We start from the raw sequence: 14,382 nt of genomic DNA, 5'->3' as shown, positions 1-14,382 counted from the left end.
GTAGGAGTCTTTGCTCACCCACAAGAGCCACTTGTCTTTCGTAAGGAATAGTTAGTCTCTGCCCTGATCCATTTTCAGCCTCTGCATCAGCTGTGCCCCCAAGATTGGGTCGGCAGGCCCCACTGCAAGCCTGCAGTGGACTGACCAGAGAGGGCCCGGGGTTGGTTCATCTCCATGTGAACTAGCCTGGGGAATGTGGGCAAAACTCTATGCAGGCTGGATTTCACCTGGGTGACATCCTTCCTTCAAAAACCACTCCCGACCTAATTCAAGACTCCTTGTCTTTGAACCAATCCAAGCTTGGAGCTTTGAGGCCTTCCTACTGGCCCTGGGCTAGCTTGTACCAGTCCTTAGATTTGAACTCACTTCTGCTGCTTTTCTGGTATCCACCTAGGTCTGCAGGTCTGGTGAAGCTACAGCCAGCAGGGTATCCTACAATCTCCAGGCTGGCCGCTCACCGCCACAAAGACTTGGCAATTGGCTTCCTTAGCATGCATGGCCCTTGGGAGTGCAAAATTCTGATGTTTAACGTCCAGGTGGAGAGGACCTGGGATGGAAGTGTGTGGTTACTGGGCTGGACTGGAGCCCTGGGTGTTATGTGATGTGGTTGTTCTGAGCTCTCTGAGACATAAGATGGCTGACTCCCAGGCTGTCCAGGATGCATGTGGCTGAGAGAGATGAGAAAGAACAGGACCCTGGGGCTGAGACAGTTCCCTTGGGACAGGTCTTTCCACATGCTGAGGTCAAAGGCAGCAGGGCCTTGATCCCACTGCAGTCGGGCACGCCGGCTAGGCTGTGCCCAGCTCTCTAAGTGACTAGGGTGAGATTCAGACAGATGGAGAGCCCTTCTCTGTGGCGCCCTTTGTTGCTTTTGAATAGGTCCAGCAATGATGGATGTAGCATCCCTTTGCATGGGGAGAGTCTGAGACACCCCCCCCCTCAGAGGACCTTGTAAGGAGCTGCAGTTTCCTGGACACCCAGCAGAAGCCTTATTGGTCCCTCTGGCTGTGTCCCTCTGGGGAAGGACAGAATTCTCTGACATGCCCTGGCCATCAGGAACCTCCAGCTATCCCTCATCCAGTATCCCTACAGCCACCCCAGGCAGCACAGGCAGACTGACATCTGCCTCAGTCAGTGATGCTAGCTTTAGGCTCGTGCACCGGGAAGCTTATTTAGCCTGAGGAAGCAGAGTCCAGGAAGCCATGGCCAGCCCTTCCCAGTGTCCTGATAAGGGTGGTTCGAGCTGCGACCCACTGCTGTCCCCACTGGCTGGATCCATGTCCCTAGGCCCTTCCTACTTGAAGTGCATATCTCTGAGGGTCCCTACAGAATGGAGAGGTTCTCAGTTATCACTGGGAACCTCCCTGGGGTAAGGGATAATGGCCCCCTGATGAGTGAGGAGAGCCCCCCTGAACCTGCCTGCATCAGGCACGGGTGTGCTCTCTACATACTTCAGTGTTCCGTCAAGCACTGTCCTTTGGCACCAGGCGTCACCATTGTTCCCATCATGCAAATGAGGGCCAACAAAGGAGTGTCCCAAGCATACTGCACAGTGGGACTCCAGCTCTGGGTCCCGGAATTGCAGAGGCTCGGGACCACAGAAACAGGGAGTGAGAGAAGGGAGCCCTCCTGTGTAATTGGGCCTCACATCTTCCTCTTCTTGCCCCTCCTCTGTCCCACCCAGTGTCCTCCCATGACAGCCTGCAGCTGGCAGGGCTGGGTGCCACCCACGCCCCTCTTGTCCCCTGCTTGTTGGCTCCTCTTGCTTGCCACCCCCCCCCCCCGCTATGAGTCACCTCTGCCAGGGAGCAGGTGGGGGGGCATGAGGGTGGCAAACCGGGGGAGGGGAAGGTAATTGGAGTGGGCGGAGAATCTCTGCCTTCTTATCTCTAGAAAAAGGGACAGGAAATGATAGCCACTTGCCGGGATTGACTACAAAATGTCACTCCAACTTGTCCTGTTGAGGCCTTACTGCCCTGGCTTCCAGGTGCTGAGTCCCCAGAGCCACACCCTAAGTGTCCTTGGGATCAAAGGTAGGCTATCCCTCCTGTCCCCAGCCACAGCTTGCTACCTCTGCCTCTTGGGCATTTTTGGAATTAAACAGGTTATCACCTGTAACACACACAGATGGTGCCTGTCGTGTGGCAGATGCTTCGGAAGGACATGTCACATGCTGTGGCCTAACTGCCAGCACCTTGGGGCAGGCCCTGCTCCGGTCATCTGCAAGGTGACGGACACTAGCCCTGTCACCTATATATAGCATAGAATACTTCCATTCTGCTCCCTGAATCCTGAGAGCGTCATGTGAGTGCCCAAAACCTGTAGAAGAAATAGTCCCTGGGCCTGCAAGTCATAAACTCTCCTACCCAGGGACAGCACAAGCAGTTTGCATTGGCCCAGTTTCCGCACGCGGGTCATTCAGACGGTCTGGGGTCTTACAGCGGGTTTTCATGGGACCGTGGAGTGAGGGAGGAAGGAAGAGTCCCTCTGGACCCCTTACTGCTCTTTGTCTGTACCTCTGCCTCAGCCTTTGCAAGCAGACACAGATTCTTCAGAACATGGAAGCCGTAGGCTGCAGAGGATGCAGGCCAAGCCTTTGTCACAGCTTGGAGAAAGGGCCTTGGCTTTAAGGCTGAACTGGGTCACCTGCTCTGCTGGTGCCGGGGAGCATCCTGTGTGGGGGAAGTGGGCTGCCTCACCCTGCGTGAGTCACTCAGCATGGGGGTGAGGGCTCTGTCGAAGCTGCTTCTCTGGTCCCTTGATGGCCTGGACCTTGCGGGTGCCCAGCGCTGGGCTCCACACTGAGCTCAGGGGACACCTGAGGTTTGTGTCTGGCAGAGTAGACAACCTAGCCAGTCAGGTTTGCACACTGAGATCATGGCAGAATCACCTAGGAAAGCTTCCAGGCCCCGGCATCCCCGGGGGCGGCATCTCGGGACACTGCACTATCATTAGAATTCAGGCAGGCGGGTGGATAATTGCAGGCTCCGCTTTAGTAAAAATTTTGAGTAAAATTGTGTTGGGTATTTTTTTGTTTTGTTATTTTCTGATAAGTACTTTTATGGGAGTGTGGATGAATGCTGTATTCTATCTGAGGGGTGTTCCTCTGCGAGTAGGAAAAAATAGCACGTCTTTAGCCTGAGCTTCCTTAACCAGCCCCCTGGGTTAGCAGGTGTGGTGTGGTGTGTGTGTGTGTGTGTGTGTGTGTGTGTGCGCGCATGTGTGCCGCCACCAAAGTAAATAAGCCAGCTTATATACAGCCCCTGTGTGCCCCTTTCTTGTTTGGGGTGCAAATTCTCACCACATTTGAGCTCCTAACATGCTGAGCCCGGGAGCTGTCTCTGAGATTCCAAATAGACACACACACACACACACACACACACACACACACACACACACTTCACCCCCAACCACACCTCTTTCTTCAGCAGGCACCTCATAGCGGGGCTTGGGCATATTTTCTAAGAGGAGCCCAGTGCTTGCTGGGGTGGATGATGATCTTGTAGGAATAGGGAGGCCTGGGCTTCTGGTGACACAGTGGGTGAGGCCTGAGTCTGAGGAGGTGGGAAAGCCTCTTTGGGTTTGTTCCAAGGACATGTCTGTTGTAGGCGTAAAGGTACAAGTGTGTTTCCACAGTAGGCTGTATCCTAGACCACACTGCCCGCCTCAGGCATCTGACCACAGACAAGACTCAACCAGGTCTGCCTTCCTGCAGGCAGACGTGTGCCTCAGCACTGGGGCTAGGGACCCAAGACTAGCTTACACACCCCTAAACTGCCTTTTAAATGGCTGGCTGCCTGCATTCTTCCTTTTCTGTTGGTCCTAGGGACTTCCCTTGGTGAGGAAGGCACCCCTCTGAGGTTTGGATTGGCATATTCATTATGGGCTCGCCATTCTGGGAGGGGCTCAGCACTCAGCAAGAGGTAGGGGCTCTAAATGCTGCCTCCACCCTCTCCCCGGTCTGCCCCCCTCAGTCTTGGCAGGGAGGCAGCTGCTGTCCTTAGTGCTGAAAAGCATGCTTTCCCCAAAATAATATAGTCTCTCTCTCTCTCTCTCTCTCTCTCTCTCTCTCTCTCTCACACACACACACACACACACACACACACACACACACACTCTCTCTCTCTCTCTCTCTCTCTCTCTCTCTCTCTCTCTCTCTCACGCATGCACATCAGCAGCATTAGTTGGGAAGACAGAGTGCAGAGCTGGGTGAGAGCTGCCCTCATTTCCCCTCTGGCTGTGGCCAAGTGCAGCCCTCTGTTCTACACAGGGGGGTTTGGGGGTGGGGGATTCTTCTGCTATGTCTATCAGCTTTTGAAAGCTTCCTGGCACCTTTTTTTTTTTAGAATATAGAAACTCTACCTTGTAAGTTGCTCCTTCTTTGGGGGGCCTTAGAAAAGGTCTGCCACAGAAACAGTCAGGACTGCTGGCCCTGCCAGGAGACGGTGGGTGTTCAACAAGTGACCTACCAATCAGCCTTTGAGAACTCAGTGTCCAGATGCGCCATGGCTGGATATCTTGGAGCAGCAACCTTTGGCCTCTGAGGACACATGCCTGCTGCCAGCTGGCAAACACATCGGTGTGTAGACCCCACTACTGCCCAGAAGTGGAATTAGAAAGAACAGTGATTCAGCCAGTGGGCCACTAACAGACTTCCTGTTCTTTGCATTGTTGGAGGCTCTCGGGCCAGAGTTATGCTTCTCGACGCTGCCTCCTGTTTGTCTCTGTCCCAGGCACAGTTGTTTATAGCCCTAGGTACCCACAGCCTTCCTCTTCCGCCAGGTGTGTGCTCCTGATAGCCAATTGTTTGGTGGCTGCCCCACATCAGGGACCTATCCCGATGTGGCAGCCGTGAGTTCCCGGTGCTCAGACATGAGATGACACCTTGCCACTTTCTGTTCCCAGATCACCAGAAGCTGGAGAGGGAGGCTCGGATCTGCCGCCTGCTGAAGCATTCCAACATTGGTGAGCACCCAGAGGACGGTAGAGTGGGTGGTTTTGAGAATGCCTACAGAGAGATTTAGAACTTAGAACCGGGACCGGTGAGCTGTCCAAGCTTCACACATGCCGTGAGTGTCCGGAGTTAGGACTGCTGACCCTGCCAGTAGGAAACAGGGATTCAACAGGAGCCTGTCAGCCCCATCTGCCCATCAGCCTAGATGGGAGCCAAGACAGGATAGTCACAGGATTCTGGCTTCCCTTCCAAGCCTTGATCCCCAGAAGGCACAGCTGCTCTGCCAGTCAGGCTCCTTCTGAAAGCCCAGACAAATGTTCAAGGAGCTGCAGGGACCAAGGTTGTGCTGACCTGGAAATTTGGCTCAGATGTCCCTGGTCACTCAGTCCTTCCCTGGTAGCCATGACAGCTATTACAAGACCCTTGCTATACACATAACCCACAGACGTGCCTGTTCCTCCCTCTAGAACTGAGGGAGAGTATGGAAACTCAGCTTTTACCCATGCTGGGGGGACTGGAGACACCTTGGGTGTGGCTGCAGATTCAGGACTGACTGACCTCAGAGGTGCCAGGATTTATCAGGGGGTTCATGGTCTCTTCCCTACAAAGTTTCAATCTTGCCAGGACACAGTCCAGCAATCCAAGGGGTCCCCCCAGGGACTGCATGGAATGGCCGGATTGGGAGCCTGGCTTCTACATCCCTTTCTAGAGCAGGAGCTAAGGTAGAGAGGGAAGGTTAATCTGCTTTGGGGACCTGGCTCCCAAGTGCTGGAGATCCTCGGCTGGCCACCAGCCCAGACTGAGAGCTGGATGGGGAAAGATATATCCTTCATTTCTGAGGCTGGATCTCAGCCACCAGTTGGTAGTCGTTTTTTTTTTTTTTTTTTTTTTTTTTTTTTTTTTTTTTTTGGTTTGTTTTCCAAGACAACATCTCTCTATGTAGTCGTGGCTGGCCCTGAACTTGCTGGGTAGGCCAGGCTGTCCTTGAACTCAGAGAGGTCTACCTGCCTCTGTCTCTCAGGTGCTGGGATTAAAAGTGTGCACCACTGCACCCAGCATAGAGCCTTATCCTCTTGATAGGCCAGTGCCTGGGCCTGCCCTAGAGAGCTGACTTAGGAAGTCTGGATCGGCCCAGGAACCTGGATCCCAGCAGTGTCTTTAGGGTTGCTAGGCCATGCTACTTGGTACCTGCAACTGAGTACGGAGAGCCTGACACCTCACACTGAGCCCTGCACCTCTTCTTGGAGATCACAGGATGGCACCCCGACTCAGCACCACCAGTACCTCTAAGCCCTTGTTTACCTACTCCCGACTGGGCAGCAACATGAGTTGTACCTCATTCTGCCTGTGTTTTCGTGAACTGCCTTATTAGGACGAGTGGATGCCCAGATGTGTTTTGGGTTATTTCATTTAGTTCTTCAATAAGATCTCTGTCTCCCAGGAGCCTGATGGGGTTCCCGATGGGTTCTGGCTTGGCTCTGGCTTCCTGTGTGGACTTGGGGGAAGGGGACCACTAGACGTCCTCATTTCAGTCAGGTTAGAGAACCCAGTCAGGTCCAAACCCAGAACATTCCTGAAGGCAGACCTGAGACTATGAGGCTCCAATGGAACCCTCTCTGAAGATCCAGGGGCCCTCTGAGGAGGAGGGGGGACTATTAGAGTTACTCCTAGCCTGCCTTTACTCTGCTCCCTTAGCCCCACTTCTACACAGAAAGCTCTCCACAGGTCACCCTGGGACTGTCAGTGAGTCAGGGGACAGGTAGGGAAGTAGCTCTGGGTAGGAGTTCAGTCCAGAAGCAGCCTGTGGCCGGCTGATGAGGGGAGGGACACACACACACACACACACACACACACACACACACACACACACACACACATACACACACACACACCAGCCCCCCCCCCCCCCCCCCAATTGTGGAGATGTTTCTGCCCTTCTCTCAGGACCCGGTAGGGTGAGTTGAGATGACTCACAAAATAAAAAACTCCCCCTAGGGGACGCAGCATCAACTACAACATTTCTTCTTTTCAGAGGCCTGAACCACATCCCACTCAGATGCTCTGAGCCGACTTTACTAGTGGACACAAACATCCCCGTTTTCATAGTGTTTTCACAAGTGTGGTATCCATCTGTGCTGCAGAGCACAACCTCAAAGTCTTCGCCAACCAGCCTGGGGCTGTCTGTGCTCTCTCGAGCAACCTAGCTGGCTGTCGGGCCCTCACGAGCTTGTGGGACCCTCTGCAAAGCGCCTGTGTGTGTCCCTGTTTGAAAGTTATTAGGAGTTTCACACCAGGGCTGGAGGGCTGGCTCAGAACTTAAGAACGCTTGCTGCTCTGCAGGGGACCCGAGTTGGATCCCCAACACCCACGTAGCAGTGCACATCCACCTAATAACTCCAATTCCAGGGAATCCAGTGCCCTTCCCTGGCCTCTGTGAGCACCAAGTAAATACTTGGCAGGCATAGATACATGCAGGCAAAGCACTTGGAAATCATTTTCTAAAGGATTTAATTTTAAAAATTAATAATTTAAAGAAGGATTACAAAGCAGCAGCAGCAGCAGCAGCAACAGGGCTGGAACTATGCAGGCCCCTCTCCAACTGCAGGCCTGCATCCGGCCTTGCCTAGGGCAATGGCGGATACAGCCAGGCTGTGTCTTCTACCCAGGGCTTGACTGGAGCCTTGGAATTAATTTCCAAGGTGGTTCCTTCTACGATCTCAGTTCCTCTTCCGTAAGTTCTGCCCCAGAGCCATGTAAGCATTGTTGTGAATGACAATAGGGTCCTCCAAAGCCAGTGATGAGAGAAGAGAAAGAGAGAGAGAACACTTTAGTGTCCATTGCCGTGAGATAATCAACGAATAAGGAGAAATGTGTTTTAGCTCACTGTTACAGAGATGTCAGTCCAGGGACTGGGGAAGTGGTTCAGTGGGTAAAGTGCTTCTCTATCACAAGAGCCTGGGGCTCAGATCCCCAGCACCCATGTAAATGCCAAGCAGGCATAGTGCCAGCCTGCAAGCCCAGTCCAGAGCAAGCTGGCTGGCTGAAGCAGTGCATTCTGGGTTCAAGTGTGGACTCATGAATAAGGCCGAGAGTAATTGAGGAAGACACCTGGTGTCAACCTCTGACCTCCACATGCACCCACACACGTACACGTGCACCCACATGTGTGAACATGCATCCACACATGGTCAGAGTCCATACCCATGCACACCTATGCAAAATAAGCAACAGTCCATGATTTCTTGTCCTGGTTGCTTTGGGCCTTTGGTAGGAGAAAATGTTGGAGGGGACCTGTTCACCTCATATGTGGCAGCCAGGGAGCAAAAGAAGAGAGGATGGGGGTCCCCACCGATCTAACTTCCTTACCAGGCCTCACCCCTTATATAATCCATCTCTCAGTAATGCCATGTGCTGGAATGGAGCCTTTGACATGTGGGCCTTTGGGGGACATTTCCAAACATAATATGCAGAGACAAAACAGAGAAATAGAGACAAGTATGAGGAACAGCAACAAAGGCAGAGAAAGAGAGAAAAATGAAGGCCAGGTTGCCTTTCAGAAGTATGACAAAGCAATACCCAACAGTGTTCGTGGGTAGATGCACAGTCTGATGGCATTGACGTCCGACAGTGTTCCTGGGTAGATGCACAGTCTGATGGCATTGACGTCATCTACAGTGCAGTGGGCTCACTGCCTACAGCCAACCCCTTTTGCTCTTTCCCATCAGCCTACCCTCACTAAACATCTCCCTGTTCTCCTCTCCCCATCCCTGGACCCAACATTTTGCTTCTGTGTCTGTGACTGACCAATCTCAAAGCCTCATAGAACCAGAGCTGAGCCATATACGTTGTCCGTCCTTCCATGGCTGTCTGTCCTTCCATGACTGGCTTATTTCACTGAGTGTTGAGGTCTCTTTCTCCTTCCTCCTCCTCATCTCCTTCCTCCTCCTCTTCCTCTTCCTCCTCCTCCTCTTCCTTCTCTTCCTCCTCCTCCTCTTCCTCCTCTTTCTCTTCATCTTCCTCCTCTTCTTTTTCTCCCTCGTCCTCCTCTTCCTCCTCCTCTTCCTCCTCTTTTTCTTCCTCTTCATCTTCCTCCTCCTCTTCCTCTTCTTCCTCCTCCTCCTTTTCCTCTTCCTCCTCCTCTTCTTCCCCTTCCCCATCACCTTCTCCCTTCTTTCTCCTTTCTTCTGCTTTCTTCTTCTTGAGACAGGGTTTCCCTTTGTATCCTACAGAACTCTCTCTGTAGACCAGGCTGGCCTTGAACTCAGAGATCTGCCTCTACCTCCCAAGTGCTGGAATTAAAGGTATGCATCACCACACCCAGCTAGAACTTCTTCCTTTTGAAGGCTGAATGATTCTGCTTGTCTATCCATCTGTTGATGGACACACGGGGCTGCTTCCACCTCTAGGCCATTGTGACTGGTGATTCTCTGATGGGGTACACAGGCTAAGTCTCTGCCTTCTAAGTATACTCCTGGGGGCAGCTTTGCGAACCCTGTTTAACCCTCTGAGGAACGATGTGCCTTCTGATGATCCAGTTTGCATGGTACCTGTCCTACGTATAGAAGCCCACAGCCAGGGTAATCGGCTCCCATGGAGGAGATGCACCATAGGGTTTGGGATGCGTTTTGCAGCCACCATGATGAGCATCTGAAGCTGGGAACCTGGTTCCGACCTGCTGAGCTATTTCATTGTGAATGATGCTTATGACTTTACCCAGGACCAGCAATAAAACCAATCCCTCAACTCCCAGATGCTGGCTCCCCAGCATCTAGGGCCTAGCCAGGTGTTTGCTCTAGGATGGACCAGTCTCCTTCAGAGTGAAAGAGAGGGCTGGACGAGTGCAGCACCCCTGGGTGCTGGGGAGAGGGAGAGAGGGGGGATCTGATTGAGGCTCTTGCAATAGCAAGAAGCTTTGCCCGGATACCCCTCTTGGGAAGAGGCCTAACTCATTCAGGCTGTCACCCCGGTCTTTGGACTCTAGGTGTTCTGCTGTCAGGCCAAGTAGAAGAGAGCCACAAAGCAAAACTGGCAGGAATATGTTCACAGGTCTTAAGGGGTGGGGTTGTGGGGGTGGTGGTAGTGGTGGTATTCTGGTGTGGGGAAGGGGTTCCTCTGGGTTGTCTGGAAGAAGGTGACTGAACAGAAGAACCTATGTGATCTTGGACCCTATGCCACCCAAGAGAGGGTCCCCAGGTGGAGGGGCTTCCAGATTCGGTTGTAACCGTCAAGTTAGTATCTGCGTGATATTTATCCTTGAGCACAAACAGTGTGGGCCTCACCTGGATGTGTCCCTGAGCCCAGCAACATCCCCAGGGAGACGCCAGAATTCACTATTCAGCACATGCTTATACATGCCTGCCTTTTTTTTTGTGCCAGGAGAGGCAGTCCAGGTTGGGTCGCTTGCAGAAGCTCCAGCCAGGACTTCTGAGAGCTGGCCCACTATTGATATCACATGCTTGACCTGCAGCAGCAGGACCCCCCAAGTCTTCTCATGTTTGGGTGCTCCAAGCTTCTTTGCTCTCAAGAGCTGTCACTCCAGCTTGACTTGGGAGTCTGAGCCCTTGAGCCCTGCTGAGCAGAAGGGAAAGGGTCCCCAGCAGAGAAGTCCCAGAGCAGAACAGGAAGAGGGACACGGCCATGTCCTGAGTTCCTCTCCCCTGGGAGACTCAGGTAGGGTAGGTTGGCTCTGGGTGAGGTTTGCTGCTGCCCACCCGACCCAGACCCTCCTGGGTGGTCTGACAAGAAGCTATGGTGGACCTACCCACCTTATACAGAGGTGGCGACAAAGTGCCATTTACTCTGTGTTCTTAAATAGATTCTTTCACATTTCTGTCATGTTTTCCTTAGCCTTTTCCGTGAATTCGCAAGTCTAATGTGCTGGTTAAAGTTACTTTGAAGCCATTAGAATAAGCACCTGTGTTAAAAAATGGCATCCACAGGGTTGGGGATTTAGCTCAGTGGTAGAGCGCTTGCCTAGCAACCGCAAGGCCCTGGGTTTGGTCCCCAGCTCCGAAAAAAAGAAAAAAGAAAGAGAGAAAAAAAATGGCGTCCACATATCCGCTACCTTAATTCCACGTAAAGCAGAGCCCCATGGTTCCTTCTGCGGGAGGAAACTGAGTCTTAGAAAGAAGATGGGACACATATCTTTGGTCAAGATGAGCCAAGTCTCTTTGGTCTCTAGGTAGGTGGCTGAGGACAGGCAGCCCCCAGCAGTCGTTCCTGGAGGCCCTAAGGGGCAACGGGATAACCCCAAGGACCAGCTAGGCCTTCTTGGAGCATTGCCTTCAGGGATGGGTGGAAGAAGGTCCCCCTGGGACTGCTGGGAGCCTTCTCTGCTCAGAATGACATGTCCCAGTGTGGTGGCAGCTGGACTGTCTCAGACAGGCCGCCCTATAGCCCCGCCACTAGGAAGGAGAGTGTGCTCTGGTCCAGCCTCAGGGGTTTTGTTGGAAGGTCCTAGAAGGAGGCTGCCAGCAGGTACCAGGGACTCGTCTTGACGTATGGAGACACAGACTCATGGACAGAGTGGAGGCCCAGGTAGCGAGAGAGAGTCTAGGGGGCCAAGTAGAACAAACTTGTCCTCACTAAGAGGCTCTGATAGCCCAGAGAGATAACCAGGATGTGGGTCCCAGAGGATGGGTTGGGTAAGGTGAGGGAAGCTATGCTACTGAGCCAGGAAATGGAGGAGAAACGTAAGACCCTACCTCCATAATGGTTACCTCTAGGCCACTGTCATGGGCTTCAGAAAACACCCCAGGTCCCTAAGTGGCCTCAGACTCTGAGCTTCAGTCATCTGGTGTTTATTATACTACGGTGACAACAGTGACAGACACAGGGCTGTGGCTCAGGGAGCACTCACTGCTTCACATAGGAACACAGCTCACAGCACCCTACGAACAGGGGATTCTTCCATTTTATAGAGCTGCACACTGGGCTCAGGTAAGTGGGAGGATCCCTCCCAATCCACACGTCTACTTTGGCGGCCACAGTGGGTGTTCTATTTCCTGTCTCTACGGAAGGCCTGGGGCCTGGTGTGCTAAAGGTGAAAGGCATCATGGGGTTAAGGTGTCCGGAACCAAGTGGGGGCGTGGGACAGATCAGAGTTCCTAGGCATAAGGATACTATCAGGACGGTGCCTGGGAAGACCGGTGCCAGGAGGGAGGGTGCCGGCAGCCAGCTAGAAACTAGGACAGAGGGGAGGGTGCCAGGAGCAGGAGTTGTGTGGGTTGTTTCTGCCTGAGGTCCCGGAGTCCTGTGGGACCAGGGAGAAGGTGGCTGCTCTTCACCCTCCAGCCTCGTGGCCCAGTCTTGGGTGGTGGAAGGCAGCAAGGTGGAACTTAAGACTCCAAGAGCACAGGGCCAGGGCTAGCACAGCACACACACCGGAGCCAGACCCCAGCTCCCACAGCCTCATTCACCCCTTGTGGGCCTTGTGCCCTCGCCTGGTTCATCGGCCTCTCTGCTGAAGCTCCCTTTTCTGCAGCCCCTGGTTAGTGAGCTGATCGAGCTAACACATGCAAGGCGCTCGGAGCAGCCCCGGCATGCAGGGGATGCTGTTCTAGCAAAGGGCAGGATCCGCATGCGGGAGAGCAGGGCCCAGAGTGACTCATTCCTAGAAAATCCTTCCTGCTTGGTGCAGAGTGCAGCTCCAGGCCGAGACCTGGTAGCTCCCCCATGCCATTGCCATCAGAGTTCCTCATTCCTGAGAGCCCATCGGCCTCAGCCCAGTCCAGGCAGGCACTGGATACAAGTTCAGCAACTGGTGTGGAAATAGGCCAGAGAGAGGAAGACTGTTAGATCCCACTGACCAAGAGGGAGTCAGAAGTCAAGGTCTGAGCCTCTGAAAGCTGCCATACCTGGTAATCCTTCTGAGTGGAGGCTCTGTTCTGCCGAGGATAGTCCAGAGTGGAAAATAGGTTTGTTTCCTGCAGAAACCTCTCCCATGATGACACAGCTCCTGTGAGGGGAAATAGGAGAGCAGAAAGGGGCCAATAGAGGGGCAAAGTGCTGCCTAGAGCTCCATGATGCTCCCTCCGGACTCTGTGGTGCTCCCTCCGGACTCTGTGGTGCTCCCTCTGGACTCTGTGGTGCTCCCTCTGGCTCAGCATGCAGCACTTCAAGCCAGCTTGTATCTTCCCCCAGCCCGAGGCAGTCTCCTTATCTTGGGGGAGACCCTGTGGGCTACAGAGAGGAGTTCCCTCCCCCAAGCTTGCAGCACTGGTGCTGTGTGGGCCCCGTCAGGGTGGAGGTGGGCAGTAGGGAATATCCTGGGCTACCTCCCACTCCTCATGACTTCTCTGTCCCCGCAGTACGCCTCCATGACAGCATCTCTGAAGAGGGCTTCCACTACCTGGTCTTCGACCTGTAAGTGCCAGATCCAAGGACCCTCACCTTCCTTCACTCCCAGCATGGGGCCCACAGCTTCCTCAGGTTCAGGAGCAAGCCTGTCCCCACATCAGGACTCTCCTTAAGTGCACTTCTGCAGGGGGGTACCTCATCCCCAGCCATGTCCAGCCTAGCCAGCGCTGATTTGGCTATGCACGGGTTTTTACCCACAGTCTGAATCTGACATGCTGAGGACGTCCTCCATGCAGAAAGCTGGTAGGCTGAGGCAGTGGAGGGAAGACCACAGAGAGCAGCCAGTGTCCATTCACCTCCCTCCCGCCTGAGGCCTGTCATGCTGCGTTGGCATGAGCATGCACATTGATGAGCGTGGGTGGAAGGATAAGTGTGCACGCGTGCGTGTGTGTGACAGCACCTGGGCTTAGAGCAAGCGCAGAGATGCTCTGCGTCAAGTCCATGAGTGAACAGGCATGTCCGTCTTAGAAGTGTGACTGGTGTGTTTTGGGGATGCAGGCCTCCGTGTGTGTGTGTGTGTGTGTGTGTGTGTGTGTGTGTGTGTGTGTGTCCGCACGCATATGTGAGTGTGTTTGCATGAGTGTGTGTGCAGTAGCTGAGTGAGAAGGCGTTCAGGGCCAACTCCGCCTCTCACTTCCTGCCGGATTTAGAAGCGATGATCTCATCTCCCTTACTCTTGACAGCTCCTGCTAAGAAGCACTATATTTAGCTGTCTGTGAATCAGGGCTGCTTCAGGACCCTGGGCTGGGTGGGGCCCAGGGGCTTTGGCCTGTCCAGGCAGCCTTCAGACTGCACATCCAGGGAAGCCTGGCTCTGGTACTGTTACTATGGTTACCTCATGCCCTCTGGCTACCCTTGAGCAACAGGCTGAATGGGAACCGGAAGAAGCTTCCTAGGGCCACCTCTCAGCTCTTCCTCCTGCAAATGACAGATGTCCAGGCGGTTGGACTTGCAGGCTTCAGCGTTCTCTGCCTTGTAGTATCTTCGGGTGTTGAGAGAGGCTGTCCCTGCATGGAATTTGTTTATTTCTCAGCTACCTCTGTGTGTCCCACAAGACCGTGCCTAGAATC

General features: G+C 53.6%; 1 protein-coding gene across 16 annotated transcripts in view; it reads left to right on the top strand.

Annotated features, from left to right (window-relative positions):
* The window catches only part of Camk2b (calcium/calmodulin-dependent protein kinase II beta), an 88,956-nt gene that overhangs the window by 43,656 nt on the left and 30,918 nt on the right, over positions 1-14,382 (top strand). For all 16 annotated transcript variants that reach the window (XM_017599069.3, XM_006251174.5, XM_063272856.1 and 13 more), the window contains exons 3-4: positions 4,906-4,965; positions 13,264-13,318. In XM_017599069.3, coding sequence (XP_017454558.1) covers positions 4,906-4,965; positions 13,264-13,318 — 115 coding nt within the window. The remainder of the gene's footprint in view (positions 1-4,905; positions 4,966-13,263; positions 13,319-14,382) is intronic.

Source organism: Rattus norvegicus, chromosome 14, assembly GCF_036323735.1.
Source record: "Rattus norvegicus strain BN/NHsdMcwi chromosome 14, GRCr8, whole genome shotgun sequence".
Taxonomy (NCBI): domain Eukaryota; kingdom Metazoa; phylum Chordata; class Mammalia; order Rodentia; family Muridae; genus Rattus; species Rattus norvegicus.
This window is presented reverse-complemented; position numbering and strand designations above follow the sequence as displayed.